Source organism: Notamacropus eugenii, chromosome 5 (assembly GCF_028372415.1).
Source record: "Notamacropus eugenii isolate mMacEug1 chromosome 5, mMacEug1.pri_v2, whole genome shotgun sequence".
Taxonomy (NCBI): Eukaryota; Metazoa; Chordata; class Mammalia; order Diprotodontia; family Macropodidae; genus Notamacropus; species Notamacropus eugenii.
Window position 1 is genome coordinate 311989706 of NC_092876.1, and position 24847 is coordinate 312014552.

The 24847-nt window shown below is 39.7% G+C and overlaps 1 protein-coding gene and 1 non-coding gene across 14 annotated transcripts in view; one reads left to right on the forward strand and one right to left on the reverse strand.

The window, feature by feature from the left end:
• The window catches only part of CLASP1 (cytoplasmic linker associated protein 1), a 338497-nt gene that overhangs the window by 216665 nt on the left and 96985 nt on the right, over positions 1-24847 (reverse strand). For all 13 annotated transcript variants that reach the window (XM_072613409.1, XM_072613408.1, XM_072613396.1 and 10 more), the window contains exon 3: positions 3054-3132. In XM_072613409.1, the coding sequence (XP_072469510.1) occupies positions 3054-3132 (79 nt within the window). The remainder of the gene's footprint in view (positions 1-3053; positions 3133-24847) is intronic.
• Positions 3685-3810, forward strand: LOC140509407 (U4atac minor spliceosomal RNA). The gene has a single exon (XR_011968731.1). It is a non-coding gene; the product is annotated as a U4atac minor spliceosomal RNA (small nuclear RNA).

Sequence of the window (24847 nt, forward strand, 5' to 3'; positions counted from 1 at the left end):
AAAATGTTTATCAAGTTCTTTCCTTATAACAATGATGAGAGATGGGTAATACAGTTATTCTCCCCTGTGAGGCAAGGTGGAACAATGGGTAGGAGCTGTATTCTGAACCAAGAAGTCCCATCTTCAGCATACTATCTGTGTGGCCCTGGACAATTCACTTAACTTGTTAGGGAGACCCAGCAATTCTAACACTATATGTCAGAGAGAAGGCACTAATCTTTTTTGCATTAAGAGAAAGGAGCTCCTGACATCACTGACATCACAAGTTCACTCCCAGCCCCATTTTTACAGATGAGGAAATTGTGTTGCAGAGAAGTGAAGGGATAGGCCTACAAAAAATCTGGGTAAGAGGGAAGATTCAAAAGCAGATCTCCTGACTCCAGGGCTTTTTCATTGTCCATGCTGCCTCAGGATACAAAGATCATAACAAGACACATTAACAATCACATAATTGTTGGATTCCAAGTACAAAGATTTTACAGGAGGAAGAAGGAGGCCAATTATGAGTTGGAAACTCAGAAAGGACTTCCTCAAGTTGGCCTTTAAAGAATAAACAAGAAATTCAACAAGTGAAGAGGGTCATATATTACCCAGATAATAGGGTAAAAAAAGTTTTGTAAAGAAAGTAGTAAACCTCATTGGGCAACAAAGACAGTTCACTCTCCGGAGCTTAAAATACAAGACGGAAGGAGTGACATGGTATAAGTGCTATAAGGCATTAGATCTGAGGAGGGAAAGTAGGGAAGGGAAGATCTAAAATGACAAACAAAATCTGAATTTTATTTGACAGGCAATAGGGAACCACTAAAGATGTTTGGAAAAAGGACTGAAATGACCAGACAAATACAGGCATAAACAAGACTATTCTAGCAGTAGCAATGAATCAAATTCAACAAATGTCTAGTGAGCCTCTACTACAAACAAGGTTCTGAGGATGGCAAAATAAAAACATTACCTACCCTCAAAGAGTTTATATTCTTTAGAGAAGAAATACCATTTAAACAGACAAATACAACATAAAATTGTTCTCAACTGGGAGAATGGGGGTTCTAAAAACTAGGGGGATTAGGAAAAGTTTTGTAAAGTATGAAGGATGAATTGAAGATAGAAAGAGAAGGTAAAAAGACCTGTACCAGAAGCTACTGTAGTCACAGTCTATGGGTGGTAAGGAGGGTTTATCCTAGTGTAAGGTAAAGGGGGCACAGGTACATGAGATATTTTGGTAATAAACATAAGAGGTTCGGGAAAAGGGAAACAAAGATAATACAAAAATTTCAACCTACGGAGAATTTGTGAATTAGTGTGCCCTTAAGGAAACAGTTCAGGCAGAAGAATGACCAGGTATAATAAATTGTTTCGATTTCTATGAAGTTGAGATCATTTTACAAAAACGAATTCCAAGTTAAAATGAGAGCTTTAAAAAGTGGTCCAATCAGAACTGGAAAAAAGGTATTTTGGCCTTCTAAATGACCGGGAGAGGGGCGAGTGATTAGAAGAGTGTACACTGATATAATCAGTCTCAGCAGCCCAGAGGTCATGACATCCCAGGGGTGCTTCCCTCTTCCAGCACAGCAGGGGCGGTGGATCATAGGAGCACAGACTCAGAGGCCATCTAGTCAACCCCACCAGATTTTTTCAAAGATCAGAAAATGAAACCTAGGAGAAGTTAAGTGCTTGTCCATGGCCCACAGGGGTAGAAAAAAATTTGACCTCAGGTCTTTCTGACTAGAAGACCAGGATTCTAGCCATACTAACTGTCAATCAAATTTCCCTTGAATACGTGAGAAATAACCCTTTATGCCTGAATGGCACCTTGGTTGCCTCTAACTAAGATTTATCTAAAGATTCTTGGTGAAACAAAATGTATTTTACCTACCCTGAAATAAACTCGTCTAGGAAAATAAGCTATATTAAACATAAAAATTTATCACTTTGCAAACGCTTTCTAAAGTAGATCAAAGGCATCGCATACTAACCGTATAAGGAAAAACTATTCAAAACCTTGAGCAAAGGAATATGAAAGGTATCGGAACAACGTATGATGTAATCATTCCCTACCAGCCAAAACCCGGGTTGTGCTAAGGAGAATCCCCTTATCCCCCCAGGTGCGTGGAAAATGAGCTTTCAAAGGCCCCCCAAAACCGTGAGGCGGAGGGTCTGGATTCAAGCCCCAGGGCTGCAGTGACCAGGGGAAGGCTGGCCGGGGGTCGGGGAGCTGGCCCTGCCACGCGCGGTGGCTGCCCGCGGCCCGCCTTCCCTTCCGCAGGCCTCAGTCTGCAGCGCCCGCGCCTCTCCCGCACTAGGCGCCTCTCCCGCACTAGGCGCCTCTCCCGCACTAGGCGCCTCTCCCGCACTAGGCGCCTCTCCCGCACTAGGCGCCTCTCCCGCACTAGGCTCCTCTTCACCCTCGCCTTCGCTAAGGCGTCTCCATCGCGCCCCCCTGTCCACCCACTGGTCACTCCCGCGGCCTCCCCCCTTCCCGCCACTTCAGCCGCCCGAGGGCCGGACTCCCAGGAAGCCTTGCGAGGAGAAGATACTCGACAACTTGACAACCCGATCGGGAGCTTCGGTCTAAACAACCTTACTCCCGCCCAGGAGCTCAAAACAGATGGCCTTTCAAATCCCCTGAAAGGGAAAGGAACGCTACGAGGAGCTGCTTTTCCACTTGACTTTTCCCTTTAAACGCAGCGATGGGTGGCTTTTCTAGGCCTGGAGCTGTCGCTGCAGGGTCCCCCTGCCCCCACGCCAATACCCAGTGCTTAACCACGAAGCAGGTGAAATGGTAGCTGGCTGCCCGCGCTTCGCCTTTCCCGGCAGTTCGTCTGCGCTGCTCCGGGAGAAGGGCAGGAAGGCCGCTCGGCCAGGAGGGGGAGCTCGCACGCGCGCAGGGGGAGGGGGAGAGGGAGAGAGGCGGAGCGGAGGGGGCAGCGCGGGGGCGGGGGGAGGGGGCGGGGCGGGGCGGGGCGCTTAGGGCCGCGTGCTGGGAACGGGAAGAGGCGGGGCAGAGCGCGGGGGGCGGGGGCGGAGCCGGAGGAGCGGCGGACCCGCCTCACCTGTGCCGATTTGGGCTTTAAACCGATCCTGCAGCCGGGACACCAGAGCCGACAAGATGTCCATCCCCAGAAGTGCGACCTGCAAGACAAAAAACCAGGGGCGCATGAGGGTCCGGACCGAAGAGGAGCCGTTGGTTCGGCCTGTCTGCCGGTCCAGGCGAGAAGCATGAGCTACTCTCCCGGGACCGGCCGTTGCAGCGAACGTAGCGCGCGCCCCTCTCCCGTTAGGGCCGGACTGGGCTCAGCCTCAGTAGGAACGTCAAGCCGAGAAGAAGACGGGAGGGGCGGGACGAAGGAAGAGCGGGCGAAGCCGAGCTCCGAGACAAGGGAAAGAAAACTTGGGTTTTTCCAACGTGGTTCCTCGTTCGGAACTGAATAGGCCGCATATGCAAATAGAAACAACCAAGCGGCGCGCTGCCTTGTGGGTAAAAAGATCCTCGACACAGGTACAGTTCAGAGAAAGCCTTAAAAAACGACCCCTAAGGGGCCCCTGGTGTTTTCGATTTGTTGTTTGGTCAAGCAGAAGCTTCTTTCGTGACTTCCCCGCACGGACTCGCCCAGCGAGTTAGTCACCACAAGGTAACCTGGTGTTCGCTCCTCCTCACTTGAGGACAAGGACGCTTCTTCCCCAACCATCCTTTTCTTGGGGTTGCGTTACTGCCCAATGAACGTCTAGTGAGGACAGTACTGCTAACGCCTACACAACACACGAGCATCTCTTAAAGCTCCGCTTTAACATGGTGCAATTTTTGGAACCCCCCACAAATAGTCATATTAAAACAAGTGAAAAGTTTTTAAATTTCTACGGACGTATAAACTCTATTGCCACTAGATGGCGGAAAGACCTTCACACAAAGAACCGCCTCTTCAAGTAGCAATGAATTGTGTTTGCCATCCAGAATTTGGTTTTCAAAATGCCGTACTAACGTGGAGACAGTTTCTGCTGCTCTCCCGCATGTTTCTTGTTTACTGCTACAATTCTCCCAATGCAATATTTTCGAATTGCTCTTTTCATCTCATTTCCAGTACAGGCTGTATTTAGCCACTCAAATAACGATCCATCAAAAGGTGTTTCGCCTTATAAACAGTAACTACTGCACAAAAGCAATTAAGTCTCACACTGAGACGTCGCTCTTGGCAGTCAAGACAAATGAAAAAAATGATGTTATAATGATGAAGTCATAATCTGTGACTAACTGCAATTATAATTCTGCCTCACTGGTTCTGTGGCTATTTTAAAGCAAAAATTCCTCCACTTAATGTTAAATCACAAAGTAAATTTTCCTACTGAGTTCTGAAATAGGATTCTTTTTATTTTCAACCAATTAGCCCTGAACAATGGCTTAAAAGCAAGATTACAAGTTTTAAAAGGCTGCTCATATGTCCAGCAAAAATCACATGAAAATCAGACTGAGGTGTGTAAACGATTTTCAAGAGACCAACTGGTTTGATAACAAAGAAAAATAGTTTTTTTCTGTGAACACAAAGGGGATTGTATAACATGAAAGATCTTCTTAAACAAATCTATTTGGAGAAGTAAAACGGTGTTGGCTTTCTTCAAAAACACAGTCATCATCTAATAGTGTTTACTCTTCACAAATGGGAATCCTGACACCAACTCTACTTTTATGCCTCCTCTGCAGTATAGAATTTAAGTGTCATTTTTATGATGTTAATTCAATGGTCTATTAAATACAACCTTAACACTATACCTTGCCTTTGATTCTCACCACATCTTCTCATTTCAAGTACATGACTAGACAGGTACTATATAAGAAAGCTATTGTTTTCAGTTATGACAGCCTATAAAGGAATGCTCTTGATATATGATGATAGGAGAGTCCTCAAATGTCCTAGGATGAAGAACAGTTTTTCCTAACTATCTTCCAACACAAGCCAAGAGATGTTCAAAGAATTGGTTTTTTGTGGCCATAACACAGTGAAGATGAACAGGGGAAAAGTGTACAGTAATTCTCAAAATAATTGTTTGCTTTAACTTAAAGGTACTGGTTTATCCCCCAATAGGGTACTTTTATTTAAATTTTATCTTTAACTCTGTTAGTCTTTTTTTGTAGTTGGGAATGGGGCACAGTTTTCTTTCATGTTCTTTGTATAGACTTGTCCTTATAATTCCAAAGGACCAGATAATCCAACAATCAATATTTAATTTGGTAAGGACAAGGGTGAGCCAGCCAACACACTCATTTTGTTCTATAAGAAGGCTCAAATGATTGAACAACCTAGTTCTCAATATATATCCAGAAAAATGTTGAGTCTGACTACAAAAGATACAAGTAATTCCAGTATGACAACAAACCACCTATCTGGAGTAAACTACCCCACTATTTCTAGCACTGAATGTGCATTCCAGCACACAACACATGGAAATGTCAATTAAAAGGGGAGCCTAGGGGCCTAGAATTTAAACTAATCTTTGGTTACGTTGATCACAAGGAACAAGGCTGCAATTCTCGTATGTTACATTGAAACATTCATGCATACGCTTCACCCACCTGAAGAAACAAACAACCTTTTAGTATCTTTGGTCAGTATTTAATATTGACAGATTGCCCCAACCACTACCAAAGATGGAGGTGGTCATTTGGACAGTTCAATGGGGGAAGAGAGGTTGGGTTAAAAAGCTTGATTCCATCCTCCCCAGACCACCAAGAGAGCTGGAGTCATTCTGAAGGCTTTTTAAAATGAGCAAATCTTTAACATGGTCAAATGCAGAAGACAGCTGGGAGATGGTAAGGCTTAGGCTGGGGAAGGAGAAAGAGAATGGAAAGCAAGAGGGCTTCTCTAATGCAGGAAATGCTTTAGAAGCATATACGACAATACCAACACAGAAACAGAGCTCCTCTTATTACATGACTAGGCAATTCTCCTTAGGATGAAAGCAGAAGGCACTTGAGTTATAGGATCAGTTCTGGCCCAGCCCAGAGGAAAAGAACATACAGAGAAGGCCCAGAAAAAAAGGGTAGAGTATATCTGGACAGCACAGTAAAGGGGCTCTATGGCCTACAACCCTTATTACTTAGTGTTTCCTGGGCCAAGCATTTAACTTTCCTGCCTCATTTTTTTTTCATCTAAGAATGTGAGGAATGATCTAAATGGCCTCTGAGGCCACATCTATGAATGTAGTAGGCCAAGGAGGTACAGCATCCATAACCCAGGATAAGGAGTATAGAGACCAGGGAAACCAAGTCAGTTATGGGACTAATGGGCATGGAGTCCAGGGAAGATCTAGAATGAAGTAAGAGAAAAGTCAAGTCCAGAGCTGACTGCCAAGAGGTACCCAGACACAGCAAGGGAGGACAAAACAAATAGTTCCAGGTGTCTTCGTAAGAATGGGATAAATGGAAATTTCAAGAGTTTTCATTAAACTCACATGAATTTCACACCAGAGAAAGAAAACCTGGAAAAGTTCCTCCCTCAGATTCCCTTAAGGGAGGCGGGTGTGTGTGAAAGGAAGGACAGGTGTTGAGGCTTTAACAGTGAATACACCACTGCTATTAGGAAAATGTAAGTACCTGGGACACGTGTATGTCCTGCTTCATTCAATAGGTAGTGATGAAAAAGTACCCATTAAATTGTATTTGAAGTGCTCTAGGGAAATTTACTGTTTAAAAGGAGAGCTAAGTTGATGAACTCTAGGGTGAATTAAGAAATCTTTTGTATAAACAAGAATGCAACCCTAATTTACTTGTTTTAGAGATGGAAGGAATCTTAAAGATATCTAATCCAACTATCTTGTTTTTTACAAATGAACAGACAGGCGAAGGGAAACAAGGTCACACAGAATAGTTAAACTGAACTTAGGATCCAGAAGTAGAATAATGGTATATTCAGAATTCCAGACTAGTACTCTTTTGACACTATCTTAACTGCTGCTTTTTTTACAAGCTACTTTTCTGAACATGAGTTTTCTCTTCTATAAAACAGATAATGCAACTATATCTGGGTTTTTCTTCTTTTTGTTAAAAGGAAAGTTTCAAGGGGAAGAAGAGTGTCTGTTTCCCCAGTGATTATGATATAATGACAAAAGACTCAATGAAATGCAGTTTTTCAAAATAGGTAGTGGAAAAGTTAACAAAGTCTTTGATTGTTAAAAAACATCTCAGTGTGAGGTGTAACAATACCTATCTTCACAAGATTATAAAGAAAACATGTTATAAGCTCTAAAGTGGTATATAAATGTCAATGATGGTGATGATGATAATGATAAATGCCTTCAGATTTTCACCTCAATTTTTAACACAACCATATAATCTAACTATCAAGATCAACTTAAAACAAAGAACTCTACTTTTTTTTTAACCTCAAGGTTGGGAACAGGGGAGAAAAAGATGTCTTTAGTGCTTACAGCATAAAGGCATATTAGCCAACTGGAAAGAACACTAGGATTTACAATTAGAGAACTTACCTTCTGAGGCGTCAGTTCCTCATTTGTAAAATGGAGTAAGACTTGTTGAATTCTCAAGGTGACTTCCAGTTCTAAATTTATGATTTACAGTAGGACATGTTGAATTTTAGATGTCTATAAAACATCTAGTCTGATATGTTTTTGAGAGTCTGAAAGATTAGAGCTGGAAAAGTAGATCTGAGAGTGATCAGCATAGAGATAAACACAGAATCCATGACAGCCAATGAGATCACTAAGTGAAACAACAGTATAAGGGGGACAAGAGAAGAAAGCTTAGGACACAGCTTTTAAGAACACTCATGGTGCACCAAAGTGACCTGGATGAAGATCCACCAAGAGACTGAAAATAAACAGACAAGTAGGAGGAAAACTAGGACACTGCCTCAGATTGCTCAATCTTAATAAGCTGCTCAATCTTAAACAAGTCATGACTGCTTTGAGCTTCTATTTCCTCATTTATGAAACCAGGTAGACTTGAGCATCTCCAGGATCTAAGGAATGGTCCAGCTCATCAAGGGTAAGGAGCTTGACCAAGATAACATGGGTCACTTTTGAATCCAGGTCTTCCTGGACCCTATGCCCAGCACTCTATTCTACCACCTCACCCCCCTTCCTGGAAAGAACAAGTCAATCAATTTCCCTAAGTCCCTCCTCCTCACAGCCACTGCTCCCTGTTAGACATGGTCTTCCCCACTAGAATACCAACATCTTTGAGAATAAGGATGGGTTTGCTTTTTGTATGTATTCCCAAAGAATTTATCAAATTACCAGGGACAGAATTAATACTTAAAAATGCTTTTCCCTCGATTCATTCTTATATTACTAAATGGGCAATGATCTCAGGTGCTAGATTCCTAGTTAGCACACCGCAGAATGAACAATATTTTGTCATATAACAAAGTAGGATTCATTTAGTGGAAAGGTTTATAATAATAGCAATTCTCAGGTGTTCTCAGCAGATAATATTAAATCATGGTGTAAGAGAAAGACCAAGAGAAAGAGTTGACATCTGGGATCTCATGCAGGTTTTCTTGGTGATTTTTTTCAAGTCACTTGACCCTTTGAGGTTTCAGTTTTCTCATTTGTAAAGTGGTAGAGTGAAGAGTTCTTAACTTGAAATTAGGACGACCCAAGTTTGAATTCTGTCTCACAGACTAGTAAGTGTGACCCTGGAGTAAGTCACTTTACCTCTACAAAACTGTTTGCTTATCTATAAAATGAGGATGATAATAGCACCTTTTTCAAAGGATTGTCATGAGTACAGGTTAAAAAAGCATTCTGCATACCTTAAAGGACTATAAAAATACCAGCTATTATTCTGACACTTCACTCTTTGAATGCGTAATGGTATTCTAATGAATACCATTAATGAATAATGAATAGTCAAGTCTACAGTGACTGCATGTGCTTAGTGTTCCAATTTACCAACTCACTTTCAATCCTGAGAACTTTCCTGGCCATTCCCCATTTCAGTGTGACCCAAGCCCTTTGGGGTGATTTTACCATGGCATGCCTTCCCTGTATGGCATATGTAAATTAACTAGGGTAGGAATATTTTCAAATTCATCAAATGCATTCTCTTATGTTGTTTATAACATTCAAATATTCAATTTGGTCAATGGGAGATTCCACCCAGGGCTATCCCCAACAAATTTCTCTGGCTAGTACCTGTCACAAGGAGTTCAGTAAACTAAACTGTGTTACCCTAACAAGGTTATTCTACAAAGGCCCTTAGAACTGTGTCAGTAAACATCGCAAAGTTTGAAGAAGACAAGTGGGCATCTCAAGAACTCGACAACTCTGCTTCTTCCGTGAGGCGAAGAAGCCCTCTAGCCAGCAAGCATTAGCCTTGAATGCCAACCAACATAAAGCTGAATGGTACTATTCAGCTAAAGATTATGTGAAAGAAAGACACCATCAGGTTGAACAGAGAGCCAAGAAGACCTGGGATTGCTTCTTGTACAAAGGTGGGATTTTAGCTGGTCTTGAAGGAAGCTCTAGACTTGGTGCTGCTCTGCTTTGCTAGAGGAAGCTTCCACAGGCAGAGTTCCCTAAAGAAGTGAAATCACAGGTCTCGACAAAGATATTTCATATATATAATGTATGCATTTGTATAGACAATCACTTTGGTTTCAAATAAAATGCTCCAAGATTCAAAGGTGAACCTGCTCATGACTTTCAAAGTGAGAAATATAAATAACTCCACACATGGGTGAGGAGGTGAGATAGCATATCTCCAGACACAGATAACCAGAACACGGAGTTTGGAATCAGAAGACCTAGATTCAAGTCTGGCTCTCCTACTTACTGTGTAACCTTGGAAAAGACACAAAAACCTCTCTGGACCTCAGTTTCCACATCTATAATATGAACACATTACTCTTTCTAGCTCTAAATCTATGATCCTATGTGAGCCAAGATATCACCCAGGTTTTTCTCCTGTCCTGGCCGCAATAGTTGCCAGAGAAAGTTGGCTAAAGATGGTTGCCCTCATTCTAAAATGCTCCATGATTCTAAACCCCAGTTCCCATCGTGAACTCACCATCCCTCAAAAGACCCATCAATCCAGTTCAATAAACCAAAGTACCAGGCAGATGACAAGTTTCAGATTCCAGCACAAGTCAGGAGGCAGCCTGAGCTGCAAGCAGAGTTCTTAAAAATTATTTCCACAGTTGAGACTTACATTCCTGGAAGAACTTCAGAGAATTTAGATAAATTTGGATTTTTCACCCTCTATATTTTCAAGGGGTGAAACATTTAACTAGGTTGGTGATACCTCTAAAAATTAAATTGAGACTCCCACTTTCACTATCAAATGGCCTGATTCAAGAACCAGAGCAGGCTCGACTAGCCACTCAGATATGCAAGAGGTGTATAAATAATGATCATCACCATCATGAGGTTGAGACAATGGTCTCTGGGTACAGGAAACAAGGTTTTTCTCACCCCATCTTGGTATCCCAAGAGCCCAGCAGATGTCTACACGTTGTTATTAATTTGAACAGAATATAGTTAAGATTCTCTTGAGAAATTCATAAAAATTTAAACTCATTTTTTAAAATTACACTTAACTATAGCAAACATTTTAAAGTATATTTCAAAATTTATAATATAGTCTGTTAATGGGCGAGAGAAAATGAGAGAAGAGAAAAAAGAGAAAGACAAGGGAGAAAGGAAAAAAAGAAAAGGAAATGAATGGAAAGGAAAAAGGTGCTGAAGCCTGCCAGGGAAAGTAGAAAGTTCATTAGATTCTGAAGTTTTAGAGAAGATAACCATAGGACTGAGAGCTGGAAGAAATTTTGGCTGTGAACCTTCTCATTTTAGAAATGAGGAAAATTGAGATCCAAAGAGTTGGAAAGTGATTTCCCAAAGGCACAAAGCTGGTGAGTGGCCTAACTCTGCTCTGTCTTTAATTCCCACCAGGCTTTCAAAAGAGCCAATAAGTCTTATCATTACCCTTTGAAAAGAAAATTAGTTTTTAAGACCAGTCTTCTAGAGTTTTTTTTTTTTTTTCAACTCTACTTTCTCACTGAGTAATTCGCTCAGGAAATGTGATTCAAAATGGCCTACCAGGGAGAAAATTCATTTTGGACCACAGGACTAGTAACCAAAGTAATACCATCCACAAGTCTAATGAAATTAAGCCTTTGGGCAGATGCCTCTTAAAAGAATCTCACCTTTGCATCACTATGCAAGCTGGAAAGCTTAATGCCTATTGTACTTTAAGGTTGTTCAAAAAGCACTTCAACTGTACACTTGCTTGCAGCCATGAAATAAAGGTGACAATACTTATTCCCCTTGCCTGTACCCAAGGATGCTTCTGGGAAAAACCACGCAGATTTTCAATATCTGCCATTTTTATTTCGTTCAGTCATTTTTCATTCTTGTACAATTCTTTGTGATCCCATTTGGGATTTTCTTGACAGAGATACTTGAAGTGGTTTGCCATTCCTTCTCCAGCTTAATTTACAGATGAGGGAACTGAGGCAAACAGGGTTAATTGAGTTGGCCAGGGTCACATAGCTAGTGCCAGATTTGAACTCAGGAAAATGAGTCGTCTTGACCCCAGACCCAGTCTATCCACAGTGCCACCTAATTACCCTATTCTGACTTTAAGAAACCTTAAAAATGAACTGAAAATCATTATCTGGTAAATCAATAGCCTTAAGCCCTAGAAGAGCTACTGAAAGAGTAAGGAGTAAGGAGTTAACAGAATGAATTCTACCAGTAATTGCCAAGTGTGTCATTAAATACCTTTTTAATGTACTTAATACTCTTTTAAAGATATCTGTGGTACTGTGGTGGCTGAAGCAAAGCAGTGCCACAGAGGCAGTGGGATCTAGATTGTACCTTTGCCCACGCATAGCCAACTCTCCTTAAGAAATCATCAACAGAAACACTAAGAGTTATAACTGACTTAACTGGACAAACCTGTGGAAGCTATTGACATACCCAGCCCTTTCCTCTTCTCATGATCCCACCTTTTAAATTTTATACCCATGTTCAATGGTTCCTATTCTGGGCACTCTGGAAATCTTTTTTAAAATAATAACTATCAGATCCAACTCAACACATGCATACACCAAAGTCCCAACAAGTAGTGATCTAGGGATGGGTCATAAAGTCTTCACCGATATTCTTTTTTTTTTTTAAACTGAGGCAAACAGGCTCAAGTGATTTGCCCAGGGTCACACAGTTAGTCTGAGGCCACATTTGAATTCAGGTCCTCCTGACTTCAGGCCCAGGGCTTTTATTCACCGCACTACCTACCTGCCCCTTCACTGATACTCTAGGAGAAAGCTCATGGATCTGCCAGCAATGTTCATCATCTTGTGCAACCCAACTTCCTAACTAGAGTTCCCTCTATTTTCCATCTGTAACTTCTACTACAGCTAGGCTACTTTCCTGACTGTTCTGTGAACAGAATGAATACTCATTCCCAAAAACAAGCCTATGCAACCTGCCCCTCCTTAAATACATAACACTGTATCTCAATCCTTCATCAAATATTTGAGTGCCCACTATAAGCACAGGTTTTAGAAATGCAAAGAAGTATAAAATTAAGCACCTCCCATACCTATGTCTAGGGAGGGTATTCAAATATTTGATAAAGGAATGAGATATGGTGTTATACAAATAAAGAGTATTAACACTACCTACAAAGGAACTACAAATCAAGACTGTCACAAAAAAAACCTCAGGATCTAGCAGAAGGATGCTGTATTGAATCTTGCATCTAATGTTATTACCAGAAGTCCTTTAAGTTCTCAGAGCCCCAGTTTCTTCCTCTGTAAGGTAGAAGTAACATACATCGAGCCTACCTAGCAGGACTGTTGTCAGACTGAAATGAGACTGTGTGTACAAAGTGCTTTGCAAACTTCAGAGTGCCACAGAAATGTCAGCTATTATTAATACTGTTTCTGTATTGCTATTTACTGTCTGGCTCTCTCCTGGAGGGCAAAAAGTAGCCCTATGCCAGGCAAACTGCGCAGACATACTGAACAGAGCATTTAGACCTATCTGGAGTTTCTGACACTAACTGGTGAGAAACAGCCAGTAAAAACCTTATTTCTAAGTTCCCAATCATCCATGTGCTTATATGCTCATTATGTGCCTGACACTGAGAAAAGCAATAGCCTTTGCTCTCAGAGACTCACATTCTAATGAGCTAGCAGCTAGTTTGGCTAATCTAGAATCCAAATATACAACAGAAAAACATGGAGCTATGGGATCCAGTCCTATGGTCACAGAATGACTAAGGGTTCAATTACCTTCCTATACCAAAGCACATGATTCTTCTGCCCAGACACATCATTTATCACCTGGTGGCTCATATTCTAGGGTCTTTTCCCAGGCCACATCATCTGCTCACCAAACAGAGAAAGTGGAACAAAAAATAATGTTTTCCTACAAGCTCCAAAAGGTGGCGAGTAGGAAAGTGTTCCCATCAAGTAATTCTTTCAGTAAGATCTGGTTACAAAGAGCACTAAATATGAAGTCAGGAAACCTGGGTTCTATTAGCTGTGTGATCCTGAGTAAATTGAAATCTTTCTGGTCCTCAATTATTCCATCTATAAAGTTTAGGGGTTAGATTATGTTGATTTCTAAGGTGTCTTATAATTCTAAATTCTATGATCCAACTAATTCTTCTCCCTCTAACCCACCACACAAATGGAATGCTTGTTTCCCTCTCTCACTCTCTCTGAAATGTGTAATACATACCTGGCAGGACTATCATCAGACTGAAATGAGACGGTATGAAAACATTTTGTAGTGTTTCTTTTTAATAACAACAGTTCCCTGTGCCCTTCTCCCCCCTCCTCTTGGCCCAACTCAAGCACCAAATTCCAGTACTCCTCATAAAGCCAATGGCCCTAAAAGAAGGCTGACACAGGGTGAAGACTAGCCTGCTTTCCATTACAATGGGGCAAATAAAATTTATTGACCAAAAAAAAAGCACTGGACTGAGTACCTACCATGTGCTGGGCATTATGCTAAACTCTGGGAGTAGAAGTACAAAGAATGAAACAATCTTTACTCACAAAGAGCTTACATTTTAATGGGAAATACAAGTATATATAAAAATTTATTCAGTATAACTAATATAAAGTGAATACAGATATATTCAAAGTAGTTAAGTAAGAGGTAGTGTGGAAGGTAGACACTAGAAGTTTGGGATGAGGGGGAAATCAAGAAAGGCTTCATGAAGGAGATGGTATTTGAGCTTCATGTTAAAAGAAGAGAGAGACTCTATGAGGCTGAGGCAGAGATAGGGCATCCAAAAAACAAAAGTACTGGACTTAACTTCAGAAGACCTGGATCCAGGGCTTATCTCTACCAAAGGGACCATGGGCAAAAATCACTTAACCTAAGCCTCAGCCCCCTCACTTTTAAAATGAGGATACCTACCTCACAGGGTTGTTGTGAGAACACTTATAAACTATAGGTCATTTGTAATTGTTATTATTATGGATAGAAGACTGGAAGCAGGAGATTGGGTTTCCAGGTCCATCTTGGTCACTATGTAGCTCTGGTCAAGTAACCTTGGATGTGAAGGGAGCTAGACTCTATCTCCAATATATCTTCCAATTCTCAAGGGCTCTGATGTCAAAATGCTAGACCATCCTTAAAAAGAGACAAGCCAAAGCTAGAGCAAAAAAGATCAGATGAGGAAAAATGTGCCTTGACAATATTGTTACACACTGAAGTGATGGAGCCTGTGGAATTTCCTTGGCTCCATCTCTCTCAAAAGAAGATACATTCTCAGATAGAGTTTTTTGCTATAATATTAGTTGGAAGCAGGGAAATAGACAAGATGATTTCAAAGTCCCTTCTAACCCTGAGACCCTGAACTTTTATCACCTTCATTTTCCAATATTACATATATCACATCACTATAGTGCAGTCATCAAGATAAAAACTGACATATAAATGTAATGGAATTCTAACATATCAGAACTTTTTTTCTGTGTGATGACCAACCAGGATTCCAGAGGACTAGTGATGAAACATGCTATCCACCCTCATGGTGGAGAGGTAAAGGTCTCAAAGTACAGGATGAAACAAATATATATTTGGACATGGCCCAATCTGGGAAATTTGTGCTAACTGTAAATGTTTGTAATGATTGTTGTGCCTCCCCCTCAATTTCAGTGTACGGGAGATGGAAGGGAGGTGAAATTTGGTTGATTAAAACAAATTTTTTAAATAAAATAAAAACTGGCTGCCATTCCTAAGGCCTAAAAGAAATCAGAAAATAGTCTTGATGAAAATGAGTCAGTAAGCTTAAAACATATCCTTGTCTCTCTTTATTTTCTTTTTGTTGGCCTTTTACAACAGTCTTCATGGGAAAATTTTTTGAGTACAAATGATACAGGTATATATTTTGTCATTCAGAGACTGAACTGGCAGCTGTGGACAAAGAAGTCAAGGTACATGTGGGGTGAATTAGCCAAGCCAAACAGAACAATTACCAAAACTATCTGTAAGACCCGTGGTTTGTGTATTCATTCATTCATTATTAACATACAACTAAAAATATTTTCATAATCTGAATCAAAAACATGACATATGCTCAGTCAACTCATTCAAATACAAAGGCCGCTGTCTTCCAGTAGGTCAAGAAATAGAACAGCATGTTCCATTATCTTTTTTTCTTTGATTTTATAATCCTTTCATTTCAGAAAAAAAGTAATGTGTGTAATGTGAATTGCTCCTTTTTACTCACTCAGAAATAGGTAAAGCCCGAATTGCAATCTCTGCCACCAACAACCTCTTCCACTCCATGAAGTAAACTTTCTTAAATAATGATCCCAAAGTTAAAGGGTAGTGACATGGCAAAAGCATCATTAAAGGCAACATAGTATCAAGAAAAGGGTAGGTGAACTGGAAGAGCACTGGATCCAGATTTGTTTCTAACAGGCCTCAAACTTTTCTCATCTGGAAAATGGCAGGGGTACATCAAAGGGATACATCTAAGATTTTTGCCACTTCTGAGACACTATTCCTCCAGCTTTCCTGGATTCTCTAATCTGCTAATTTTGTTAGTCTGGGCTATATGAATCTCTATACCTGTTTTCTTTCAGTTTTGAATAAGGCAACCAAACAACATGCCTAGGTAGGAGAATATAAAGCAAGGCAGCATGGTGAGAACATTAATTTGGTTTTAGAAGATTCAATTCAAACTTTGGCTCTCCTAGGAGAAAGTCTGTGTGACACTGGGCAGGTCATTTCACCTATTATCCTAAAGTCAATAAGGCCTTCTTTACATAGTTAAGAATGCTATCATTTAGATTTAATGAAACACAAATTATTATTGTAAAGGGAACTGAAATAATATAAGGTTTTGTTCTGTTTTGTTTTGCTTTTGCAAAATCAATACATAACTCCACTCAAAAAATACTAACTCTAAGGTTACAGGAGTGGGGAACCAGAAATAAATCCTCTTAATAAAAGGATTGGTTCTGTGAAATCTGAATTCAGTCAAGAGGCCACACTTGAGGAGTTAGAGAGTCACATGTGGCCTTGAAGCCACAGGTTCCCCAGCCCTGCTAGGAAATTCTAAACTAGGGTATGTAATAGAAGGCATATGAATTTATGATGACCTTCCTCTAGATCTAAAGTAGATGACACTATATACTCAATCATCATTCCCTACCTCTGCATCAATATTTTTATAGGTAAAATCAAACACAGAATAGTATAGCACTAAGACATTGGATATCCCTTTCTGGTGATCTTTTTAAAAGAGTTTCCTTTCTTCCTCTCCTATCCCTAGTCCCTAACCTTGATAGATATCTTAAATTCAGCATGTCCAAAACTGAACCCCTAATCTTTTCCCTAAAATCCATCCCTCTTTCTAACTTCCTTATTACTGTATAGGGTATCATCATCTTCCCAAACATCCGGACTTGCAATCTGTGTCCTCAGCTCCCCACTAAACTCCCAAATCTAATTAATGGTCAGGTCTCATCATTTTCACCTTTGTACCATCTCTCATATACATCCCTTTCTCTCTACGGACACTGCCACCATCTTTGTGAAGGTTCTCAATACCACACCTCACACTTGGATTAGAAGAACTAGAAGTAGCCTGCTAATTGGTTTCCCTCAAGTCTAACCCATTCCAATTCATCTAAGCTGTCAAAATATCTATCCTAAAACATAGGTCTAACCATATCATTCCTTCCACTCCCTTGCAATACACTCCAGTATTTCCCTATTTCCTCCAGAATCAAATATAAAATTTACTACGTAGCTTTCAAAACTCTTCATAGTTTGGTCCCTTCCCACCTTTCCAGTCTTCTTACACCATACTCTCTTACATATATCCTACCATCCGGTGACAATGGCTTCCTTGAGGTTCCTTGTTTAAAACATCACAATTCCTTACTCTGATCATTTTCAACAGCTGTCCCAAATACCTGGTATACTCTCTCTCTTCATCTCCTCACTTCTGAGGTTTCCTTCAAGTGTCAGCTAAAGTCTCACACTCTGTAAGAAGCTTTTCAGACTCCTCCATCATCTCAGTGCCTTCCCTCTGAGATTATTCCTAGTTTATCCTGTCTATATCTTGTTTGAATGCAGTTGTCAGCATGTTGTCTCTACCATTAGCTCAGTGAAGACTGATTTTTTGCCTTCCTTTCTATTCCCAATGCTTAGCACAGTGCATGGTACACAGTAGGTGCCTAATAAATGTTAGCCGGCTAACTGGAAATCAGAAGACTTGGGTTGTTTCTAGTTTTGTCACTAAGTAGCTGAGTAATGCTGAGAGAGAGACAGAGAGAGAGAGAGAGATATGGGGGGGTGGGGGGAGGAGGGAGAGAGACAGACAGAGAATATGCTGGAAACAAGGTATGTTTCCCTCCCCAAATCTTTGTAAGGTTACATTATATAGAGTTTAGACAGGTACATTAGGACATTTGCTTAGCTGGTCTCACATAGATCAGGTAGTCTCCAAGAGAGCGGCAGTTTGAGATATATATCAGCGGGTAAAGTTACAAAAACACTCAATTTAGGTGAACCCAAAACAAGACTTGAGGGAACCTAAAACAAATAATGGGTGGAATCTTAGCATTCCTTAGAACCATCCAGTTTTCCTGGAGTGTCTCTGAGATCAGCCTGAACTCTACAATAAGCTTTCAAACAATACTAACAAATGATAAATAATAATCTATACTAACCACTGATATAACTCTCTCAGTGACTGTAATGCAAATTCTGAAACGAGTTAGAAAGGCTAGAAGTACTGACCCAGTGATAGGCCTCATTGGAAGATCATCCCAGCTAAGTTCTTACAGACTCATCACAAACTTGGCAAGCAAGGTAACAATTTTTTTGGCCAAAGCAACTTGATGACCATCTAGGAAGCCATAGCTATGATCTACTTCAGTAAAGGCAATATACAAACCAAGGAAATAACCAATCTCTGAAGTAATAAATAGTAAATAATAATAATTTAATCTAATTTATTTTTAATTAAATGTCATTAATATAATTATCATTTCATTTAATATATAATAAATATATATAAATATGAGTTAATTAAATTAAAATTTAAATATAATTTAACATAATAAATAAATAAAAGTATTGAAAGTATTAAATTCTCTTTAGTTTGTTGGCGATTTCTAATGCAAGTTCTTTACACATTCAGAAAAACATAGGAAGACTTGCATGAATTGATGCGAAAGAAGAAAAAAGGCAGAAGCCAATAGAACAATATGCGTAATGACAAAACTAATGTAATTTTTTAAAAATTAAAAGACATTATGATTCAGTGCCAACCTTGGTTCCAAAGGGCCCATGATGAAATATATTTCTTCTGATAAACTACAGGTGGCACACATTACATATGTAGCCAAGTACAGCTATTAGGACTTTGTTTTTCTTTGTTAAAAGGGAAAGCTGAATACAGAGTGGGAGGGAGGATTAATTGAGAAGATAATAGGGTAAAAGAGCTAGCAAGTCCCAAAAGTCTTCCAGAAATTTTAAGGCATTAAATCTTTTTGTCTTAGCGCTGCTTAAAACTGAACTAAGACTTCCGGGACACCCAAAAATGATTTAAGGTTTACAAAATGCTTTAACTATGTTATCTCATTTCATCCTCAATAATAACCCTATGAAATAGGTCCTATTTTTAACTCCATTTTTATAGATGAAGAAACTGAGTCTAGGATAACTACAAAGTGAACTCAGGTCTTCCTAATTCCAAGTCCAACACTCTATCCACCATGCCAAGCAAAACAAAACAAAAAAAAAGACAACAAGTATTGATAAAAGTTGTGGGGGTTTTTTTAAAGAAAAAGATTCTTAGATGATTTCCATGGCTTACAACTCTGTATGATTAGAATTTTAAATGACCATCGAGGGAGAAAAATAGCACTCATCTACTTACCTGGGTAACACTACTGAATTTTTACCAGAGTATATGAAAGCCTCGGATCTTTTTAAGCAGTAACTGAGCCACCTCCTTCCCAGTGATTGTTTTCCTGAGTCAATTCCCAGTATACCACATGACCAAGTAAAGTAATAAGATACATAAAAGATAAATCGAGCATGATCCTAGAGTGAAGGGACAAAGGGGGGGAAATCAGTAAACTTTCTAGAAAAAGGTGGATTTTACTTATGAGGTGAAGGAAGCAGGATATCAGGACACAGGGGTTTCCAGGCATGGAGGAGAACCAGTGAAAGGTGCCTGGTGTCAGAGATGGAGTGTCTTGTGAGAGGAACAGCAAGATCACCAAGTAGAATACAGAACTGTCCCCCTACAAAAGCAAAGAAACTGATTCCCCATTAGTCACCCAGAAAGGGATCTGTGCTCAAGCCTGGCAAAGTCCCTCAATCTCACCTTCCTCATCTATAAAATGAGAATAATACCTACTAACCTCCAGCACTCACCTCAAAGCGTTTTCAGGAGCATCAACTGAGATAACAGATATAAAGCACTTGGCAAACCATAAAGTGCTATCTCAGTGCCAATTACTATTCCTATTCCTGCTGTCAGGGCAGTCTACTTAGAAAGAAAAGATTCTATCAAGATTGGGGAGAGTTCTCCTATACAACCAATAGTCATGACCAATGTTAGAAACCCCTATTTGATGGATTAATAATCAATAATGGAGGATTAATAGTCAATAATACCGTGGAAGAAAAAAAATCAAGAAAAGGTTTTTCTTAAAAATAACTTGGGAGTCCAAGCCTCACAACCTCCCTCCCTCCTATTTCCACAATGCCCCACACCCCATAATTTTAAAAAAACCATAAATATGCCCCAAACATGGCAATCACCTGCAGTACCATTGTGGAGTGGGGGAGTGTTTCATGGATTTAACCAATCCTAGCAACATACTCCATAAAGATGAACTTTCCAACACACTTAAATGAAATGTAAACCAAGTTTTGCAACTGCTTCAACTTAAACCATCTTTCTACCTACCTCAGACTTTCAACTATTTGACAGAGAAGAGCGATAAGCAAGTAAGTGAAAGTCAAACAATGGACCCCACCTGATGACAACAGTCTTTTTGCTTTGAAGAGTTTTGGTACCATAGCAGTTTTGTGTTTAAAATGTTTTGTTTTTCCAATACAAAGGGAAGGTACACATAATCCCCTTCTGCTCTATGCCCGTTTGTATTGTTCTTTTACAAGTTCAAGATAATGTGGAGGAAAATGTTGTATAAGGAAAGTGGAAAACAGAATTGTAGCCCTGCAGGTGCCCAGAACTATATAACCCCAAGGAAACAAGTAACTGATGACAAGTGAATATAAACTTAAAACAGGTATAAGTAAGGAGAGACAATCTCTAAGAGCTCTTAAAATTTCTCCAGAGAGGTAGGTAGCACAGGTACCACAATGGAGCATGTATGTGTATAATATGTATAAAGTACTTTATAAACATATAAGGTGTGTATAAAATGTACTGCAGACATTAAAGTGTCACCGAGATACTAGCTATTATTATTATCCATTCTTATTACTCAACATTCCCCAATAAAATGACATCTATATTGTGCTTGAAGGTTGTATTATCTGGCACTAAACTTGCCTCCCTGACCTACATGTACAAAAATGTTTATAGCAGCTCTTTTTACGAAGGCAAAGAATTGAGAAGTGAGGAAATGTCCATCAATTGGAGAAAGGCTAAAGTGGTAATATTACTGTAATGGAATACTACCGTTCCATAACAAATGATGAGTAGGTGGATTTTAGAAAAACCTGGAAAAACTTCCACGAACTGATGCTGAGTGAATTGAGCAGAACCAGGAAAACACTGTACACAGGAACAGTAACATTGTGCGATGATCAGCTAGGGCTGACTCAGCTCTTCTCAGCAATGACATGATTCAAGACAGTTTCAAAAGAGCCATAACAGAAAACGCTCTCTACACCTAGTGTAGAGAACACTAGGGAGTCTGAATGCAGAACAAAGCACATTATTTTCCCTTTTCAGTTATTTTTTTTTTGTGACTTTTCTTTTTTGTTCTGTTTCCTCTTTCACAACATGACTAATGTAGAATTGTGTTTCCATGATCGCACATGTATACCCTACGTCATATTGTTATTAACCTCTTCAACTTCTAGGAGTTAACTATTAACTAGACCGATCTTTACCTTACCTACATTGTCACTGTAATTAGGAGTTGCCACGTGGTTTTAGATTTTAAGATTTAGTTCAATAATTGTTTAAGGAAATTAGTTTCAAAAGATAGGAACCATATTATATATTTACATGGCAATGAGACTCAGAGTAGGTTTTTAGTAAACAGTTATAATAACACAATACAAAAGATTGGATAGAAGAAGAAAACAGAATGTGGGAAACAGATCACAAGCCCAAAATGGAAGCATGATGGGAGAGACAGTATGAAGTAGAGAAAAGAGTGCCAGATTCAGACTTGTATCTCCACCCCTACCCTGTGGTAACCATGTGACTCTGGGAAGATCTCCTGACTTCTGTAGGCCTCAGTCTCCTCTCTTATAAAATGAGGGTGTTAGTCTACATGGCTCTAGGTCTATGATACTAATATTATTTGAAAAGGGCTCAAATTATGAAGCAAACAGAATTCAGATCAGACATCATAGCCTCCCTTACAATGATTTATTTGATTTTAAAGTTGTCATTCAGTCATCTTTCAGTCATGTTTGACTCTTCGTGACCTCATTTGGGGTTTTTTTGGCAGAGACAGACTAGAGTGGTTTGCCATTTCCTTCACCAGCTCATTTTACAGATAAAGAAACTGAGGCAAACAGGATTAAGTGACTTGCCCACGGTCACAACAGCTAGATTTGAAATCATTAAGATAAGTCTTCCTGACACCAGGTCCAGCATTCTATCCACTGAGCCACCTAGCTGCCCACCTAGATTGATTTTAAAGACCCAGCAACAATTTAATGGCAGAGTAACAGGAAAGGAAAACTGGAAACACTATTTCTCCTTTCATCCATAAAAGTTTGTTTATACTCTAAAAACACGAAATTTACAGTATCACCAAAAAACTAAACTTTGACCCATTCTTTTTGAGAGAGTGGGGCAGAAGATACAATTTTATATATTTTTTTGAACCAGAATACATTTGAACTCACCCAACTATTTGCAAAGATGATTTACAAGGTGAAAAATTAGATCACCTAATCTATTCTGGCTCTCTATCCTTCGGAAAACAAACAACCCTGGAAGGTTTAGGAACAAGATTGGCCTTTGTTTCTATACCAACCCTTGCTCCCACACAAAGTTCTGATTTCAGACTTAGGCAAGGAATGAAGATGGAAATTTAGCTGAGGCCTCAATGTCAAATTCTTTCAACTACACTGCCTGATTTAATGTGCCTGATTAAGGAAAACATGAAATATGAAACAATCTCGCAGTTATCCATTATTCCAACAATGTATGTTGTAAGTATGCCAGTGATTCTCTCTTCAGAGTCAATCTCTCATTTTCCACTGAAATTATGAGGAAGTTAACTGATCTTCCTTCAGACTCTGTTGAGCCACTGATTGCTGTGACAGCTTGCACAAGCTCTTGACCCTTATGGCCCTCTCAAATGGGAAAAAAATTGAAACATGTTCAGGACTTTTCCCTAATGCCATTCCATACAGCCCCACCCCCACCCCCGCCGGGGAGATCTACATATTTTTCACCATCTTAAGGTGTATTCTGCAGTAGATTTTAAAAATTACAAAAGTACCCTGACATATCCATCAGTCCTGGCCATATTGCATTCTTATTTTTTTCCTTTAAGCTATTTTCATAGTAGTAGTTAGATTCTCCAGTTCAATAGAGCACCTTCCCTGGGGGCTTGGAGAACAGCTGTCTTTCTTATCTTTGTAACCATTAACCTACAATCATATAATGTGTAATTGCCTCTAGATGACAACACATGTGCTTTTCAATATGTAATACTCTATTAAAGAGTCCCAGTATCATCACAGACAGCAAATCTTTCAAATAAGCCAAATCACCATAGTTTATCAAGAAACTACTCTATAAGGAGGATTATCCTAATGGACACCAAGAGCTATCAAATATGATTCCTGCCCTTAAGGAGATTCCCAAAACAAAATGGTAGAGAAGACAATATGTAAAAAATTAGGAAGCAAGTAAGGATTAAAAACCAATGAGATAACCATACAAGAGATGCTACACAGCTGTATGGGAAATGCTACATGAGTCTTAGAGACAGTAAGAATTCAAATAATAGTAACAGCACATATACAGTTCCTTAAGGTTTGCAAAAAGCTTGACAAATATTATTTCATGTTATTGTCACAACAACCCTGGGAGACAGATACTATTATTACCCCCATTTTATAGATAGGGACCCTGAGGTATTGAGAGGTTAAATGACTTGCCTAGACAGCTAGTAAATGTCTGAGGTGAGATCTGAAATCAGATCATCCTGACTCCGGGTCCAGTGCTCTATTCACTCCTTCTACCTCCTGGTTCCCTTATCCAGAACCAACTATAAATTTCCAGATTCTGCTTATGAATGCAGTCCCTCTAGACTGTAGGAGCTGAGCATTTGTAGGTCAGTTACACAATTTCTTTTGTACAACTGTGCCAAACCCATATTCCCAAAAAAGAGGCATGGAAATTCTCTTTATTAACACACTGAAAGGAAAATACCCATCAGAAAATTTGTCAGTGTGTATTTGCATTATTTATTCCTCTGGGCAGATGGAGGAGGAGAGAGGACTACCCTATCACCCTTTTTAACATCCCCTCAGCAGAATTACCCTGACTTTGATACTAAGAAAACATTCAGTTCAAATTTAAGGTCCCCAACTTGGAGTTAAATTCTCACATCTGAAGCAACTTAAAGTGGGGTAAAAGTAATTTCTCTAACTCATTCATTTGAACAAAAGCTTTCCTTAATTCATTTGATTAATGTGCTAAAAATCTATTTGTTAACTTTCTTAACACAAAGGAAAATTCCATTCTAAAAGATGCTGAAAATATATCAGGTGCTACATACAACACACTGGTAATCATCCCAGTTCTTTACATAAACTTGTTTCCCTTCTGAACTCTCTGTGACCTTACATATTTAGTCCCTTCCATTTATGGCTGTCAGGCTGCTCAGAGCTAAAGCAACAGCTGATGATATACCATGCTTTCGAGTCCCAGACCCCTTGAAAGGGGCCAGAAGCAGGCCCAGGGCCAGGGTCAGAACCTGGGTCTGTAAGGCACACATGCACACAACCACTAGATTTGTCAGAAAAAAAAAATCATCCAATCATGACCAGCTGATTTTAAGATTTTCTTCCCTAAATGTTCAAGAAAATGTAGTAACATGGTATCAAGAACATGTTCAATGTGGGTTGAGAAATCCTAAGTCTGCTCTTCTTTCATAATTCAGTTCTTGATAAT